The sequence below is a fragment of the Stylophora pistillata genome, chromosome 4 (assembly GCF_964205215.1).
Source record: "Stylophora pistillata chromosome 4, jaStyPist1.2, whole genome shotgun sequence".
NCBI lineage: Eukaryota > Metazoa > Cnidaria > Anthozoa > Scleractinia > Pocilloporidae > Stylophora > Stylophora pistillata.
The window spans coordinates 17,172,446-17,191,707 of record NC_142522.1 but is presented as its reverse complement, the minus strand read 5'-3'; the positions used below and the strand labels follow the sequence as shown (position 1 = coordinate 17,191,707).

Below are 19,262 nucleotides of genomic sequence, written 5' to 3'. Positions count from 1 at the left end.
GAGGCTGGAAGAAAAGAGCGATTCTCTGTGAGAAAAAAAGCTGATTTTAACACATTCGTTTTCCAGCCATAAGGATAAAAAAAAGGAGAAAAAGACTTAGGCTTAATGCTGGAAACTGAAACTGAAACTGAAACTGAAAACTTGATCAAAGGATAACTTCAGTGTTTCACCACATTTCTTAAGTAGGAGGCGGCGTGGCCGAGTGGTTAGGATGCTGGACTTGAAATCCGGTGGCCCGGGTTCAAGTCCTCCACCCTGCCACTCACTGGATTTGTTCTCGATTGGCCCTAGATCAACTCTTTGGCTGCGCTCTGTAAATAGCCCACTGGTCTGCCTCCTGTCAGGGGGAGCACTTAACGTATATTATTATTATAACTAATATTCCAGGAAGCAGTACACCTGAAATGAGTATAATAAAGATAATGGGCGATGTAGTTCAAATTACAGTAAACACCAACCTATCAATTGGGCTTCTCTTGCATGGTGCATGGTGACATGAAACCAAAACTCTTACTCCTGAAAGGGCAATTGTTAGGCAATCATTCCACAAACACGAGATAAATAAGTCTTACTGTAATTATCTCAAATCAAAAAAGACCAACTGTCGATAACCATAATCTTGCTCATTCTATTTTGGAAAAATATGGAAAACGGAATTAAGATGTATAAGTGTTTGGTCACGATAAATTGGCCAATATTCCATACTAAACAAAAATAATCAAAGTTGTTGAATTGTACTATTTAATGATCCAGTTTTAAATAAACATGCCCGAAATCCTTCGTTTCACTCTTCCGGATTACGAAAGCATCGAGAAAAGACGCGCCGCTGAACATTAACCAGACTGTTCCGGCAGAACAGTGATATTCGGCTAAAGGATGGATATGTTGTAGTTCAATTTTATACTTGTGTTTCAACGTAACCTATCAATCACGACAGTACAAACAAACAAACAAACAAACAAACAAAGACTAGACTGAAAATGCTGCGGGGCCTACTCGTTATGATGTGCATACGTTCTTTGATGCCCCCTGAAGACCATAATAGTAGAATGGCAAGAGACAACCTCGTCCCCGGGTTCACTCGCTTCTTCCCTCGAGGCAGTTACTTAAAGACCCCAAGTAAAAATCTGATCTAGGGCTGGAACCCTCGACCAACTGAATTTACCAAGAATTGAAGCCGAACAAGGTGAGTTTTGACAAAGAGGTTAGAGCGTTGGCAAGTTGTCCTAACTGACTTAATTGAGTGCACATGTTAAGTTAGTTATCTTTTTCAGAAAACTTACCTTTTCCGCTCTGATGTCGTTTTGTTCTCGCGCTTCCTAAGACTCAAAATCAAATCAACCTGTACGGCTTTTCTAAACACAGAAATACAAGTTTTATAAATTACCCATTGAATTTTGTGCCGTGCGGTTGCTTCTTGTTGTAGCACAACGGAACCTACCAGACGTGAGGTGCAGGCAGGTTAATTACTTTTACTCGTCAGGGCTGATCAGGATAGATAAACGGGACGAAATTCTTTGATACCGAGTTTGCATCCCAATGAACATCAACGCAAACACAGAACCTCACAAATGCGAGTAATTGACTCGACTAGTTGGATAGTACAGATTAATGACAATCAGAAGCATGCAGATGGCTACATGTTCATGTAAAGCCTGGCAAACCACTTATCGTGCTTTTCTACAAGAACTAGATATTCTACATTCCTGAATCTGTACTGGCTACTTGTAAGATGGAATTTTTATCATAGCAATAAATGATCCGCTGCAATTTGTATCATTTCCCACAAAGTAGTTGCAAACACAGACTTACTCCTCAGCTGCTGTTTTCATTCTGCAGAGTTCTTCCACCTGGTTTCGCAGTTCGTCCCGTTCACATTCCAAATGTTTACTGCAAAGACATTTGGTAAGGCCATGACTTACACTGAGAATAATTTTAACATTTGAAATAAACATATAAGGTCAAAAAACAGATGAACACAACAGTTTATTAGAAAGGAAAAAAAGTACCTTTTGACTTCCAAGGCAACTTTTTGAGCTGTTAACTGCTTGACTTCCATTTCAAGTTTGGAGTTTGTACCTAACAACGGAAAGAGAAAGGTAAAGTTCATCCTTGAAAATAGGATTATTCGTATGTTTAGTTCAGTGAAACGCCTACAAAGGTAGAAACAAAGTTTTACACTGAGCAAACTTATTTAGCCGAGATGTAAGAAGCAACAAGGCGCTTAGGATTGATACTGGGCTAGCTTTTTATTTGCCGTCTTTTTATACTCAAATCACATGCCCTTTAAGTTACACCAGCAAACCGCCCATAACGCCCAAGCAACTCCATAAATATTAAAATACTTGGTTTTGTAGATGTCTTCAACTTCGGAAGCATTCAACTTACCAAACAACTGATCATCATCTTCACTGTGCACCTAAAGGGAGGGGGGGGAGGGGGATCAGGATGAGTAATGGTTCTAATTTATCAAGACATTCTCGCCATTGATAGATTTGCGATGGAATCAATGAAACATCAACGTAATGAATGAATCTTACGAGAAAAAAGATCAGACGATTGACCGCATTGGGCAAAAATAACTTTAACTTAATAAAAAAAACAAAAACAAAAACAAAACAAAAAACACAAAAGCAGGCGGATAAGAACAAATGAGCTCGCAACAGCATAGTTCGATAGAAAGGTGTTAATCTTGACGCAGCAATCCACTTAATATAATGAATCAAATTGAAATTGGATGAATCAAATAAAAAAACTACCGAAACCTGAAAAATATTTTCTTTTTCAAACTTGATTCTGTCTTGCTGCATCTGTCGTGCTATCTCTTCTTCATAGGCTTCTCTCAGATGCTAAAAATAATGTACAAGTTTTTTTGTTCGGATCATATAATTTTAATCATAAATTATCAAACTCGAGGTATGAGCTGTCTGCCAAAGCAAAAGGCAGAGGCAGATAACACAGACACGAGGTTTGATGGTTCCTATCATGCGAAAACCGAATCCAAATATTGTTTTATCATATACTTTTAAAAGCATTCAGCCATTTTGAGTTTCTCCCTGAGTTTGAACTTTATAGAGGTGAGAAAACATTACAAATGAAATAAACGAGGATGGTTAACGATGACAAATGAGACACAATTCACTTGATACACAAGTGTGAGGTAGCTCCTTGAACTCCAATGATAAACAACTTCTGCTACCTGCATGCCATGAAGCAGGTCTTGAAAGTTTTGCAGTGCTGAATCCCTATCGGCTGTAAGATCCTCTAGTCGTTTGCTTAGATAGTAGTCTTTGGCTGCAACCATTTTAACGTCCATACAATCCGTGTGACAACTTTCTGCTGAGAGGCAGCATGGACTACAACTTCTATGACGCAAGAAAACATGATACTGAACAGTCTGCTGAACAGTCTGCTGTACACCACTCAACAATAGTTAGCAATAGACAGCTCAAGTTTCCTCTGTGCCTGACATGGATTTGGAGAGCTTCAAAAAAAAAAAGAAATCAAGCATTCCCTGGCCCGCGGGTCATATCGATAACAGACGTAAGCCTGACCTACAAGCTAACTTTATAAACTCTATTTCTGACCACAAGACTGACAAAAAGTCGAAACGTTGCAATCTACAACGAAAGTGACCACACCGTGACTGCACTTACTTTTTAATGTCGCCATCAGATCTTCTTCTGGTTAACTGATGGCTCTTGGCCCGCCCTGTTGACGTCTCTACTGTGTTACTTCTCTACAGTAAAATAAATCAAAACATTAACCTGAAGTGATCAAAACTTGATCAAAATAAAATGTTACATTAAATAATCCCTCATCTGACAATACTACGACAAGTAAAAGAGGGCGAGGGAGAAACTTGCACGCTGCATATACATCTATACTTGAGGAAATCAAGTTGTGCCTGCAAGCACCGCCACGGCAAATCAACGTGAATACTTAATCTCCCTCGAAATGCAATGGAATGCCACCTGCTGGGTTGAAGACGAAAGTACAGACTCCAGCTCTGTAATCTCCAAGCATCTTTGAGCTAACTCGTCTCTTAGAGTACAAATCATTTGGCTCCTGAAAGAAAGTGAAAAGACATCAGGTTGTTTCGTTGTGGAGTTAATGGTGTGGGTATTTCCAAATTGTTTTCACGTTACCGATGCAATACCTAGTTCGGGTTGATTCTGACCTGCTTGAGGTGATAGCTGCAAGATCGGCATAGTCTTTACGTAAATGCGTCAGCTCCTCAGCCCATTTCTGCGACTAAAATAGAAGGGAGAATACTTTAATTGGTCAACAAGAGGCAAAAACAGCCATCTTTCCTGCTAGTTGAAAAAACCTAAAAAAGCAAAGTGTGTCTAGTGAACGACAGCGTGTTCCTTTTCTTCTAAGGTGGAGAAGCGGGAGCTAACAGGAAGCCGCGAGAAGCCATAGATCTTGAGGGAGCAGCTGAGTTGTCTGACTAAGTTAATACCTTGATTAAGTTTTTTATATATCCGTATATTTTCTTCATAATGGGTCCACTAGCACGTATGGTTCGTCAGTTCCCTTCTAGTCTTCCCCACTGCCTTGTTATGTAACCCAATTTGTTATTATTGTGTGTTCTTTTGTTTTATTTTCCCATGTAATTGCAGTGAAATGGAATAAATAAAAAAAAAAATAATGCAGACTACAAATGCACTCGGCATTACCTTGGCCAAAAAGGAAACGGAATTGACCAGTAGGCAGGTTACTGTATTGACCAATACCTTAACAACATTAATGAACACAGAAACATACAGATCGATGTAATGTATAATGCGCAAAGAACGTGCCTACAGACTCGGTTATATCCCATTTAAATTCCCCTTGATTCAGGGACCGCGAAGCAAGGTGTAAATGGGGAGAAAGGCTGATAGTTTCTAAAGAAACTGTTTGGGGCTGCGTCGGTGGGGGTAACGAAATAATTTGGATAAATCAACAAAGTTGAAATGGTAAATTGGCCACCGGAATGATTCCTAAAGCTGACGTTTCGAGCGTTAGCCCTTCGTCGGAGCAAAGAGAGGAATTGTGGGTTGTGTGTGCTTTTAAAGGCAGAAAATGGAGCTACGTTATTGGTGGGAACATGGCAACGAGAAAAACACGAATAAATTAGTCGAATGAAAAGTACATATGATGCACGATCCTCGCAGTAGAGAGCGCTATTCATGCAATAGCGAAAATCAGACCTGGAAAAAAAAAAAAAAAAAAAAAAAAAAATCAGGCCTGTACGGAATTCGAACCACTGACCTCTGCGATACTAGTGCAGCGCTCTACCAATTGAGCTAACAAGCCAACTCGGAGCAGGCCGTTAAGTTGATTCGTAATAAACCCGTGATGATAAATCAGATACAATGAATATATGAAGTTCATATATTTTGAATTGCGGTTGTAGACACATATGATGCACGATCCTCGCAGTAGAGAGCGCTATTTATGCAATAGCGAAAATCAGACCTGAAAAAAAAAAAATCAGGCCTGTACGGGATTCGAACCACTGACCTCTGCGATACTAGTGCAGCGCTCTACCAATTGAGCTAACAAACCAACTGGGAGCAGGCCGTTAAGTTGATTCGTAATAAACCCGTGATGATAAATCAGATACAATGAATATATGAAGTTCATATATTTTGAACTGCGGTTGTAGATACATATGATGCACGATCCTCGCAGTAGAGAGCGCTATTTATGCAATAGCGAAAATCAGACCTGAAAAAAAAAAAAATCAGGCCTGTACGGAATTCGAACCACTGACCTCTGCGATACTAGTGCAGCGCTCTACCAATTGAGCTAACAAGCCAACTGGGAGCAGGCTGTTAAGTTGATTCGTAATAAACCCGTGATGATAAATCAGATACAATGAATATCTGAAGTTCATATATTTTGAACTGCGGTTGTAGATACATATGATGCACGATCCTCGCAGTAGAGAGCGCTATTTATGCAATAGCGAAAATCAGACCTGAAAAAAGAAATCACGCCTGTACGGGATTCGAACCACTGACCTCTGCGATACTAGTGCAGCGCTCTACCAATTGAGCTAACAAGAATGAAAAGTGTTCGTTGATCCCTGTGAGATTTAGACTGCCGGTTTGAAAGATGAGCTTTTGTTCAAGAGTTTTACGGCTTTCCGTGCTACCTAAGTGTAAGGAAAGACCACAGATTGTCATATGTTGCTTAGAATGACTAGGTAAATTAAAATGTCTAGCGACTGGTTTCGATGTGTCCATGTCATTCCTTTCCACGTCGCGAAGGTGTTCTCGGAATCGGTCACCTAGTCTTCTGCCTGTTTCGCCGATGTATATCTTTTTGCAATAAGTGCAAGTTATGCAATAGATTACATTGGCGGAGGTGCACGTGAAGTGATCGGTGATCTTAATGGATTGTTTGGGTCCCGATATTTTCTCAGCGTTGTGAATGAAAGGACACGTTTTGCATCGTGCACGAGCGCATTTAAAAGTCCTGGTTGGTCATTAGTCTGAAAAGAACCTCTGACCAGAAAATTGCCTATGTTTTTGTAGCGTTTGAATGAAATGAGCGAAGGCTGCAAAAAGATAGTGCTTGTCTCTGGATCAATTTGAAGTAATTTCAAGTTTTTAAGAATGATGGATTTAACTGAGTGGTTGTGATGGTGAAACGTGAGAGTGAATGTAAAGTGTGAGGGCTGACAATTGAAAATAATTTTTTCATATTGAAAATCGAAAAAAAGGAACAAAATCATAGTATTTAATTTGTTTCTGTCCCGTGACTTTACATACTTTACCCAGTATTTATTGCTCTTTATAGGTCGGCATTAGTGAAGATACCGAAATTCTTAATCATTTTTCTTTTAGCACAAAAAGTGGGGGAGGGGGCGCAAAAAAGTGCTGGGGCCGTGGCCCTACCAGCCCCTCCCCCTCTGCGGTCCCTGTGATTAATAGTTTTAGCAACATTCATACTCTTTTGTCGTAGTCTAAACTAAAAACGCATTATTAAAATTGGAAGATGTTTGGGGTTGTCCTTCAGTAGCACGTTGATTAAGTGGACGATTCGATTGAGGCCTCGAGCTTGTGTATTTCTTTTTATTCCAAGCTTTTGCTAATCTACGGCATCGTCAGGGAATGTAAAGAAAAGTACTCCACTATGCAACTCATTGTCGTTACTATATAGTCTAATTATCCGTATCACCTAGATCACTTTTATATCATGCATAGTGGAATATGGCGAGAGCTTAGGATAAAAAAAGAAATGCAGATGGTCGAAGCCTAAATGGAATCGTTCGTTTTAAAATTGGATTTAAAATTTAAAGTATCGCTTGAATTTAGGCTGAAAATATGATATGAGTATAAAATAACGCCAGTTTTAGTTTCATTAGTTAAAGCTATCCATTTAATTGTCATTGATAGTAGCAAGGAAAGCGTTTATTGGTTACAGGGTATAAGTTTAAAAGCCAACCGAACTATTTGTTAATTGTGTACGTCATCTAATCGAACATTTATGTCTTTCCCGTGTGTTTTAGAGCTTAGACGTTTTGTTAACAGTTTGGGCAAGTCTAATTTGAAAGTGATAGAGTTATGTATCAAATTAGTTTTTATTACGTCTTCACTTTATTCATGCTCATAGTATTTCACCTTTAGTAATAAAGGCAGTTACTTTCTTTATCAGCGCATCTTTCGTGCCGTTACTGTCTTGAGTCAAAACCTTTCAACAACAAGGAAAATAACAAAAGAAAACCAAATACAGCACAAATTAAATGTTTTGTTTTTCAAAAGAAGTAAGTTGCTATGGTAATGATGATACCGCTAGTACATAAACTTTTCTCGACTTAGCCTAAAAAAAACTCGACAAAAGTTTTTCACCTATTTAAGACTTGAATAGACGATTGATTATAAAAAAAAATGCTATTTGTAAAAGCAGAGAAAAGGTATCTCCAGCTGTTGCCCTAATCGAGGCGATTTGGTTACGATTCATATGTAAGTTCAAAGGATGAAGACAGTATCTTTAACTTCATTTGAAATATATCTCGTATTAAATGTTTTGGAGGTCCTTTCCCTGCATTATTAATGAAATAACCTCACATCTACTCTCCTCCCCCCAACTGTTTTCCATTTCACACTTGTTAGAGAATCTTCTTGAAGTAAAAATCTGTTAGAAAGAGCTATGATCATATGACTTCACTCACAATACCTGTTGATGCGTATATTCTAACTCCTGTGACTGTTCCTCAAACTGTTTATCCTAGGTGAGAAAAAAGGTCACGGGAGATATATAACATGTCTTTTGATAAAAACAGCTGCGCCGTGTGCAATATGAAGCGAATCCTGTGTTCTGATTGGCTACCCGGGTGGGCAAGCTGGGCTCCTATTCCACTCTCGGGATTGCCCACTTTGATCCCGCTCAAGAAAAAAGAGTGTGTGGAGCGGATTTACAAAGTATGTAACTTTTGGGAAATGTCAGCAGCGAAGTCGCAAACAGCGACAGGAGACAGTAAAAACAAATGAAACATAAACGACCCTCGTGGGTTTATTGAGCTACAAATACAGTTGCCTTTCTTTCCCAGCTCAGGAAATAAATAAGTCATCCTTGATTCTTGATAAAGCGAAATCTTTTTGCCAAGCTTGTTCAGTCAAGATGGGCCGAGAAAAAAGGAACTCAGCCAATATCCAGCTATCTCGACCTCAAGCTTGGTCAATAACGCACATTCCTGTAACAACTCTGCATATTGTATCACAGAGCAGTAGAGAAACCACGTTTAAAACGATGCAAATTAATAAGATAATTTTGGTTCTATCGACTGAGTTGATAATGAAAATTGGTAACCCTAATCATTCCAAGCAGCATATGGTAGTCTATCTAAAAGCGTAGCTCCATTTTCTGCATATAAACACACACACAACCCACAATTTCTCCACTCGCTCTGACGAAGGGCTAATGCTCGAAACGTCAGCTTTGAAACTCTTTAGGGTGACCAATTTCCATTATCAACTCAGTTGATCATGAAATCAAAATTACCTTGTTATACTCTCCCACTGACGCAGCACCACAGTTTCTTTAGAAACGTACCCCCTTTATTCAACGAAATTAAGATCCCGTTTGCTCATTGTGGCAGCAAAACTACTACAACGAGTTAAAAGAAGCTTAGCTAATGATTCTTTAAGTATATATAAAACAATTACCTTAATTTCAAGCACTTCCCATATTTTACTGAGTTCTGATTTCACAGTCTTCAATTCAAGGCAAACTTCATCAAAAGACACCTGTTGAAAATAGCATATGACAATACATAATAGGCTCATTACAATTGCGCTTTCCGATTGGTTGGCAAAGTGAACAAACGTATAGGACTGTTCACTACATAAAGGCTCTCTGGACACTCAGAAGGAAACTCACTTGTACAGCTGTATATTGGGTTCATATGATAATGTGATAAAAACACAATTTCAAGCATGTTACTTCCGCACTTACAACAAAATGGCTTACGGCACGACCAATAAGAGATGAATATCTACAAATAATCAGTTTATGAGTATTGTGTAGCGTCACGCATGTTGGTAATAGATTTTTATACGAGATGTGCCTACTTTCATATCCTCTTTGACCTTGTTTACTGCCTCCTCCTTTTCAAGTTCAAGCTTTCTTCTGACATCGATTATCCCATTCACAGCAGGCTACAAAAAAACATTTTAGATCATCACTTTTGAAGTCTCGAGAATCTCACACGACAGGATGTTGACAGAGTTATCAATTTAAAAAAAATTAGACCTTGACAGTACCCTTGTTTTCAATTCATCCCTGAGTTGACTATTCTCTGCTCTAAGTTCGGCCAGTGTCATTCTCAGTTCACTCCTTTGAAGTGACCATACTTGTTGCTTTTCTTGCAGCTTGTGAAGTTCCGTTGTTAGCTCAGTTTTTTCCGATTCTAACCTTTTGGTAGAAAGGTGAATGGAAGTAAGAAAGAAAGAAACCGTGGGAATGCCAAGAAGCACAGTTTAAGTGCAACCCAATTGGTGATACCGATGACCCTGCCAGGAAACTGTTTGTACCATGAACCAATGAAAATATGGGCACTATAAACGGGAAACTATGTATAGTTAACTATATATTTAGAGCTAAGTAATATCACGTCTTCCTTTTCTCGCTAGATGTGTGCACTGAGAATGTGATCCCGAAACATAATTGACTTAATTATATCCTATAGCAGGTGGAAAAGAACTTCCTAAGATGCAATGTGCTAAGTTAACGCCCAAGTCGCAAATGGAGGTTAGGTGCTCAAGGGCCCGAGGGCTACAACCACAGTCGCACCCAAGGCACTAGAACACCTGACTGGCCTGACCAACCAGCAACCCAGCCACGAGCACCCCGCGCCGAACCCAGACAAGCACCCGTCACACTAGAGCCGGAACAAATATAACCAACTTAAACCCCTTAACAAAAGCAAAATGAGAAGGGAGGGAGGGAACACCGAGAAGCTATTCTCACGGAAGACAACGCTACGCTATCGTAAAGGCAACAAAATGTAAGCACATGGGAGAACCAACGCATGTACAGATAAAGGTAACCGGTGGACACGATCCGTCCCAGGCCACCAACAGCCACATGTTGCTACAACGCTACGGAATGCACACAAATGCCAAGCAAACGCTAACCGAGTACTAATACGCTAACAGTACGCCAGCCAAACATAACAGACCAGATTTGGTCCTAGTCGTTAACTATGTTAAATTCCATTTAACAATATGTATTGGGAGTTACAACATCCAAAGATCAGAAATGGAAAGATAGGGTAAGCAAATATGCGCTTGCATTTCTTAGTGCTCCTTAAGAGGACCGGTGTTAGCCACCAGGACATTATACAATTCTGTTGTATAGTTATAAGACCCGTATTAGAGTATTGTACACCTATTTTCCACCAAGGCCTTCCTGAATGCCCAAGTAATTCTAGATTTTTAGCTCTTGATCTTTTTCCATAATTAATTAGTTTTTAATCTTTTTCAATAATTATTTGTAATATATTTTAAGAGGGCCACTGGTTTGTCAGTTTTATACTGTTATGTGTTTTACCCTCTTTAAATAAAGTTGATTATTATTATTATTATTATTATTATTATTATTATTATTATTATTATTATTATTATTATTAAGTGAAGACCTCGGGGGTGTTCAAAAAAGAACCATGTCAACAATTGCGCCTCACCAAGCGTCTAAATAATCCCTAGGTGGCTATGGACTCAGAGACTCTATGCAAAAGACGCGAACGAACCATAGTCTCGCCCCCCTACTCCCCCAAAGTCATCAAGACTCACATAGCTTGAGTAGCAAAACACCTTTCAATCTGCCAAGATTCCACACTGACGTTTTCAAGAACTCACTCATCCCGACCATGTGCCATCGAGTAAATGGCAATGTCTCGTAAACCGCAGTGCTCTTAGCCACTAATTTGTACAGAACACTTTACTTATATAGAGACCCTTGCTAAAGAGCCCAAGTTTTAATTGTACCATAATTATATTGTAAATAATTATTCAATTCAGCCTTTTGCTGCGACTTAGTTATTTCTATTAAACTATCCATCTATCTATCAATCTGTCTGTCTGTCAGCTTGTCTATCTATCTATCTATCTATCCACCTCTGTATCTATCCATCTATCTATCTATCTATCTATCTATCCACCTCTGTATCTACCTATCTACCTATCTATCTATCTTTCTATCTAACTATCCACCTCTCTATCTCACTATCCACCTCTCTATCTATCTATCTATCTATCTATCTATCTATCTTTCTCACTATCCGCCTCTCTATCTATCTATCTATCTATCTATCTATCCACCTCTATCTATCTATCTATCTATCCACCTCTATCTATCTATCTATCTATCTATCTATCTATCTAACTATCCACCTCAGTATCAACCTATCTATCTATCTATCTATCTATCTATCCACCTCTCTATCTCACTATCCACCTCTCTATCTATCTATCTCACTATCCACCTCTCTGTCTATCTATCTATCTATCTATCTATCCACCTCTATCTATCTATCCACCTCTCTCTATCTATCTATCTATCTATCTATCTATCTATCCACCTCTCTCTCTCTCTCTCTCTCTCTCTCTATCTATCTATCCACCTCTCTGTCTATCTATCTATCCACCTCTCTATCTATCTATCCACCTCTCTATCTATCTCTCTATCTATCTATCTATCTATCTAACTATCCACCTCTGTATCAACCTATCTATCTATCTATCTATCCACCTCTCTATCTCACTATCCACCTCTCTATCTATCTATCTCACTATCCACCTCTCTGTCTATCTATCTATCTATCTATCTATCTATCTATCTATCTATCCACCTCTATCTATCTATCCACCTCTCTCTATCTATCTATCTATCTATCTATCTATCCACCTCTCTCTCTCTCTCTCTCTCTCTCTCTCTCTCTCTCTCTCTCTCTCTCTCTCTCTCTCTCTCTCTCTCTATCTATCTATCCACCTCTCTGTCTATCTATCTATCCACCTCTCTATCTATCTATCCACCTCTCTATCTATCTCTCTATCTATCTATCTATCTATCTAACTATCCACCTCTGTATCAACCTATCTATCTATCTATCTATCCACCTCTCTATCTCACTATCCACCTCTCTATCTATCTCACTATCCACCTCTCTGTCTATCTATCTATCTATCTATCTATCTATCTATCTATCTATCTATCTATCCACCTCTATCTACTTCTATCTATCTATCCACCTCTCTCTATCTATCTATCTATCTATCTTTCCACCTCTCTCTCTCTCTATCTATCTATCTATCCACCTCTCTATCTATCTATCCACCTCTCTATCTATCTCTCTATCTATCTATCTATCTTAATATATATAGTTTAGTTAAACATATCGATGAATTAAGAGTAGCTATGATAAATCAGCCTCTTGATATATTAGCCATTAATGAATCTACACTTGATGACAACGATTCTGATAATATGCTTTCTTTGCATGGTTATACACTAGTTTGTAGAGGCAGAAATAAGAAAGGTTGAGGTGTTTGTGTCTATTTACGTGATTCATTATCATTTAAAAGATTACATGATTTCGAAGAGCAAAACCTCGAGTTGATCGCCTTGGAAATTCAGAAACCTAACTCGAAACCTTTTCTTTTCACTGCCTGGTATCGACCACCAAAGTTAGATTCTCAATGCTTTAAGTATTTTGAGTTATTTTTGGAGAAAGTAGCGCCAAAATGTAAAGAAATTTATTTACTTGGCGATTTGAATTGTAACTTTTTATCAAATCCCCTGGAGTATCACACTTCACAATTAATGGATATGTTGATTAGCTTTCAGATGAATCTGGTGTTAAATGAACTTACAAGAGTTACCCCTATTTCCAAAACCTTAATTGATGTCGTGATTACCAATAGTAAAGAAAGGTTAAGTCACACAGGTGCTTATCCACTATCTTATTTATGCAATCAGGAAAATAGGGATTCCCAGGGATCGACCAAGGTTTGTTGAAGCAAGAAACATTTTGACGAATCGAAATTCAAAAAAGATCTCAGTAATGCGCCTTGGCCGTGTATTGATAATGTTCAAGACGTGAACTGCGCGCTAGCCGCGTGGACTAAAGTATTTCTCAGCGTGCTTGATAAACATGCTCCTTGCCGCACCAGAAGAATACATAACAAACCTTCTCCATGGTTAAACAGTTGATGCAAGCAGTTGATGTTTAAGCGAGGTTGGTTAAGAAGGAAAGCAACCAAAACCGGCATGCTAGAAGATTGGACGGCTTATAGAACTTCAAGAAATTTAGTCAATAAAGAGATAAGACTAGCAAAGAAAAGATTTTATCAGTCACGCATAAACGAGGCATCTGGCGATCAAAAGGCGACGTGGAAAGTGCTTAATGATCTCTTACGAAAAAAGTCGTGCGCAACAAAGATAAGTGAATTGAAAAGTGACTGTGGTGTGACAATCACAAATCCTGAGGACATCGCACATTACGTGAACAAACACTTCGCAGCGATCGGCCCAAATTTAGCTTCAAAGATTCAAGCTTTAATTTGAAAAAAGTGGAAGCCTCCAGTTTGCTAAAATTATTGAATGGGGTAAAAATTAACAAGGCAACTGGTATCGATAAAATATCAAATAGAATTTCAAAAATAGCTGCTCCTGTTATCTATAAGAACTTAACAGCCTTATTTAATTTATCTATCACCTCTGGTGTATTTCCATCTGATTGGAAAATAGCAAAGATCTCTCCACTCTTTAAATCGGGTGATCTGAGCAACGCAAATAATTACAGACCAATTTCGGTTTTGCCAACAATTGCACGAGTATTTGAAAGAATTATATTTGACCAGTTATATACGTATGTTAATGAGAATAACTTTCTTCATACGTACCAGTCCGGATTTAGACCTCTTCATTCAACTCTTACTGCCTTACTTGATCGAACTAATGAGTGGTGTTTTAATATTGATAAAGGCATGGTTAATGGAGTTCTTTTCCTGGACTTGAAAAAAGCCTTCAATACCGTTAACCATGATATTTTACTTACAAAACTTAGATACTACGGAGTAGAAACTACAACAATCAATTGGTTCACTTCGTATCCAGAAAATTGACAACAAGTATGTTATGCTAACGGTATCAACTCATTTATAGATTACATAACATGTGGTGTTCCTCAAGGTTCAATATTAGGGTCCGCTGCTCTTTCTTATATATATAAATGATATCTCTAAGTGTTTAGATTTTGGGGTAGCAAGATTATTTGCTGACGATACGAACTTGACATTCTTAGGCTGCAGTTTCCCTGCCCTGCAGAATAAAATGTCAAAGGATCTCAGGGGCTGTATAGCCTCTTGGCTTTCAGCCAACAGGCTTACCCTAAATGTTTCAAAAACTGATTTTATGGTTGTAGGATCAAGACAAAGAGTGGCGAGCCTGGAAGAGGATATTGCTCTTTCTTTGTTAGATACCGAATTGGATAAAGTCAAATCCGTCAAATGTCGGTGTAGACATCGATGAATATTTAACTTGGGATAGCCACACGCTAAGTATAAGACAGAAGGTTACCCGTAATTAATTTTAAGTGTTCTAACCTCCCGGTTAGCTCAATTGGTTAGAGGGCTGGACTGTTGTGCAGGAGGTCGAGGTCGATGGTTCGAGCCCCGGCCGGACCAACACTCAAGGTCTTAAAATAACTGAGGAGAATGCGCTACCTTTATTTAATATCAAGAAATGAATAGACATTCTAGTCTTCTCGGATAAGGACGAATAAACCGTAGGCCCTGTCTCCTGCATCTATTAATTAGTTAATTTGGTTAGGCAGGGGACGTTAAAGAACCCACTCACGAGATTACTGTGATGTGGTCTGGCCTGTTTACTGGGAATTGGGGGGGAGGGGGCATCTTCAAATAAGTTTCCTTCGATTGTTTGTAAACTGCTGATGCAGTCCGGCCAAAGTCCCCCGAAAAGTGTTGTGATGCGCATTTGATCATATCCACATGTTAATTTGCGCAATATAAATATTAAATTATTATTATTATTATTACTATTATTAAGAAGGGTTAAACCTTTTCTAAAAACAGAAAACCTAATTGACATTTACAGGTCAATAACTGAGCCTTACTTTACATATTGTTGCATTGTTTTGGATAGCATAAGTGAAATACAGATTGTTAATTTGCAAAAGCTCCAAAACCGTGCAGCGCGAATAGTAACTGGTGCTTCCTATTTGCAGAGATCTAGTGATGTTCTCTGTAAATTAGGCTGGATGACATTAGAAACAATGAGAAAACGTCAAAAAGCCATTTTGATGTTTAAAATACTGAATGGTCTCACTCCCCCGTACCTGTCTGATAGATAGATAGATAGATAGACAGACAGACAGACAGACAGACAGACAGACAGATAGATAGATAGATAGATAGATAGATAGATAGATAAAGAGGTGGATAGTTAGATACTGAGAATTGGATGGATGGATGGATGGATGGAACCCTATATTTAAATATGGCATTTTATCAAATTAAAATATACAACGATATTAAAATTTGGTTTACATAAAATCCGTACGCAATACAAGTTATATATTTACTATTAGAAAGCTTAATGTTCTAGAACTAGTTTTGGTGGTGCTGATAGTAATAGTCCAGCTTACCCATAAACTTTTTTAGAGAAGTTGTTTCCTTTAAACTGTTTGCAAATCATTCCAGATTAAAAGTCTCAGTTGTGTGCTTACCATTGTTTTCACCAAAAAGGGACACCTGTTGTTGTTTTTTTTTTATGCTAGAGCATCAATCAGTCAAAAAAAGTTATTAAAAGTCAAACAGTTTGGTTAACAATAAAGAAAAAAAATCACCTTATTACATTTTCCTTGATTTTGTCCACCTCCTCTTGCAAGAAAGGAATACTGCATTTTTTGTGACTGCAAACAGGAAAAAAAATAATTCAAATTGTTGGAATGTTCAAATTATGTATACTCAGATTTTCCAGCATTTAAATACAATTAAGTAAAGCTAAAAGAAAACAGTTTTTATCACCAAAAAAAGTGATCTATCTATGCCAAGTCTTCCCATGCATTTTGTAAAGAAATGGCATATTAGTGAGTTTCTATCTTAAAGTAAGATACCATTAGTTTTTGGCCTGGGAGTCCCGTAAGCTCAGATCCAAGAAGTGAGAACATCAAAAATGGACTGGAAACTGGAAACTAATTTATCATATAAGGATCTTCATTTCTGACAATGTTTAACAGTGGATAAAAGAATAGAGTGTTGCAAAACTAAGTTTTCTTTAAAAAAAATAATAAGCTAACAATGAAGTATATATCCCACCTTTCACTTGTTGACACTGACTCTTCGGGTGTATTCTTAAGTAGAGTAATTAAATCACATTTGTCAAGTGGTAGGCGCTTAAGGTTACTGTCAACAAAATAGGGTGTCCTCACAAAACTGTGGGGCTTCTTATAAGGAAGGCTCAGAAGAAAGGGAAGTCAACACAACAATTTAAAGTTTAGTCAATGTCTTAGTTACAAAAAAAGGTACAAAATTGATAGATAGATACTAAAAATTTGCTTGAAAAACATTTTTCACATTGTTAACAATACTTCTTGTGGAAATGAATACAATAGCTTTGTCTTAACTGAGCACAAGGGCTGTACTGAGGAATATTGGCCCTCAGTTGTTTGGTATGGACCTTGCTGACAGGTTCACACAAGACAGAGACCCAGTGCAGCTTAATGAGCAAGTGAAGTTAGTGAGTAGGCTAAACCTTGTCATAATAATTATAAATTTCACTTTGCCTGCTTTAGTGGACAAAAAGACTTGGCTCCTGATCATTTTGAATAGGAAAAATTCATTTGGCAAAATTGCAATTGAGTAAGAACCAATCAGAAAACTTGGATTTTCCTCAGGACTACCTTGCCATATAATAATGTTTGTTACTGAGTTTATCTTAGGGTGCAGTTGTTTAATGCCCACACCTGTTTTGTAATGGTCTCTTTACACATTTTCATTAGCTGCAGCTGCCTCTCTTTTTCCTCCTTTTCCTTCTTCAGCATTATATTTCTTTCCTTCAGAGATGCAATTTGGCTGCAAGTGAAAACATTTTCTTGACAAAGGCATAATCTTTCGTTTTCCCCTTTCTATACCTTAAAAGGTTGGCAGACAGTTTTCTGCCCCCTTGCTTTGGCACAAAAATACCCAGGAAATTAAGCAAGGAATCATAAATTCCTGCTGGGAAAATGAATAGTAAAAGATAGAAGTGAAGAGTTGTAAGTTAATCTTTCAGTAAAGTTTTTCAGTCAGCACAATCAATCTAATGGTTAGAACAGATCCTCTCCTTAAAATACAATTTGGTGCATTAGTGTTTCAAGTGTGAGCATACCACCTAGGTTACAGAAAGCTAAAGACAAACATACTTTTCTAATTCTTCACAATGACTCTTGGCACTTGGAATCTTCAGCACAAAGTCCTCATTCCAGTGTTTCTCATTTACCTTATATGATGAAACAGAACAAAACACAAAACCATGGTCACTTCTGTAAGTATCACATATGATTATCCAGCTATATATGTTGTGGTTCAAATTTAATCTTTGGTTTGAATTTTTTAAAACCAGTTTAAATTTTTCAAACTGGTTAGTAATTTTTAACACTTAACTCGTTCTTATTTATTTATACCTCTCCTTGTAAAATACAGTGTAAATAAACTCACATTTTAGTGATTAGGGTTAAGCATTAATTTTTTTTTCAAATGGTTAGCTTTCGTGTAAGGTTACGGGTAGCATTTGGCACCCAGTTTTGTTACTGGGGTTAAGTGCTTTGTTTGAATGGTTTGGGTTATGGTTAGGGTATGATTTCATGCAAGCCCTTAATTGAATGAGAAATACTTGGCTTTGGTGACAACATTAAATATTTATTTTTTGGCACTCCTGTAAAATAATAAGAAAGGATAAAAAGGTATAGTTAGATATTATGGGGGGTTAGATGGAAGGTAATGAGAGGGGTTTGGAAAAAGTAGATTCAGGAAGGGAATGACAGTATAAGGAGGGAGGGGTGGTTCTTGAACTAAATAAAAATTGAATAACGAAATTTTCTTATAAGCACAAATTCTTTTTAAGAACCCCCCCAAAAAGCCAAGCCCCTATTTTTCAACCACACCCCAAAAAAGGAAGGCCCTTTTTCAGACAGTTGATAACAGAAGTGGTTTAAAAATTTCAAACCAGTTTGAAAAACCTAAACTGGTTTAAAAAATTCAAACCAAAGGTAAAATTTGAACCAGAACATATACACTCTGTAGAGTACAAATAACGCTATAGACGAGTGCAAATATCACACGGTATTTGTACTCCAAAGAACCGGTTAGACAGGTTTTCTCGCATCGCACAAGTGAAGAATTGGATTGAAGTTACGAAAAAAAATCGTGGACAATTTGAATCATATTTCTAACGATGAAGAGTCGGGATGGCTGGAAAATATAGATCCAAGTTTATTAGATGAATCAAACAAAGAAAAACAGCTAGACAACCAGTAAAATAATTTCTTCATTTATTGAAGAAAATAGAAACAGTAACACGACAACGTGCCAATTTCATTCCACTTTGCAAACTTCTGTCATGCACTCCCTGTAAATAAATATCTGTGAAATTTGTCCACACTGAAATAACACTTTGGTGTGTAGATAATAAATAACTTATTAGACGTTTTGTTGTGTAGTATCGCTAAGTATCTTTACTTGTTATTTGTATTTTGACTCGCC

General features: G+C 37.8%; 1 protein-coding gene across 5 annotated transcripts in view; it reads right to left on the bottom strand.

Moving 5' to 3' along the window:
* The window catches only part of LOC111325061 (uncharacterized), a 43,238-nt gene that overhangs the window by 232 nt on the left and 23,744 nt on the right, over positions 1-19,262 (bottom strand). Inside the window, exons 9-28 of one of the 5 annotated variants that reach the window (XM_088757018.1) lie at positions 17,924-18,000; positions 17,486-17,594; positions 16,839-16,873; positions 16,367-16,432; positions 9,762-9,912; positions 9,570-9,656; positions 9,165-9,245; positions 8,176-8,226; positions 7,620-7,689; positions 6,015-6,148; positions 4,181-4,254; positions 3,975-4,068; positions 3,657-3,739; positions 3,200-3,365; positions 2,766-2,849; positions 2,389-2,419; positions 2,010-2,079; positions 1,813-1,890; positions 1,284-1,355; positions 459-516 (exon numbers count right to left, since the gene is read on the bottom strand). In XM_088757018.1, the coding sequence (XP_088613144.1) occupies positions 462-516; positions 1,284-1,355; positions 1,813-1,890; positions 2,010-2,079; positions 2,389-2,419; positions 2,766-2,849; positions 3,200-3,365; positions 3,657-3,739; positions 3,975-4,068; positions 4,181-4,254; positions 6,015-6,148; positions 7,620-7,689; positions 8,176-8,226; positions 9,165-9,245; positions 9,570-9,656; positions 9,762-9,912; positions 16,367-16,432; positions 16,839-16,873; positions 17,486-17,594; positions 17,924-18,000 (1,668 nt within the window). In that variant the 3' untranslated portion in view covers positions 459-461. Of the gene's footprint in view, positions 1-458; positions 517-1,283; positions 1,356-1,812; positions 1,891-2,009; positions 2,080-2,388; positions 2,420-2,765; positions 2,850-3,199; positions 3,485-3,656; positions 3,740-3,974; positions 4,069-4,180; positions 4,255-6,014; positions 6,149-7,619; positions 7,690-8,175; positions 8,227-9,164; positions 9,246-9,569; positions 9,657-9,761; positions 9,913-16,366; positions 16,433-16,838; positions 16,874-17,485; positions 17,595-17,923; positions 18,001-19,262 lie in introns of those variants that run through there. The other 4 variants (XM_088757019.1, XM_088757020.1, XM_088757021.1 and 1 more) reach the window with 4 other exon arrangements.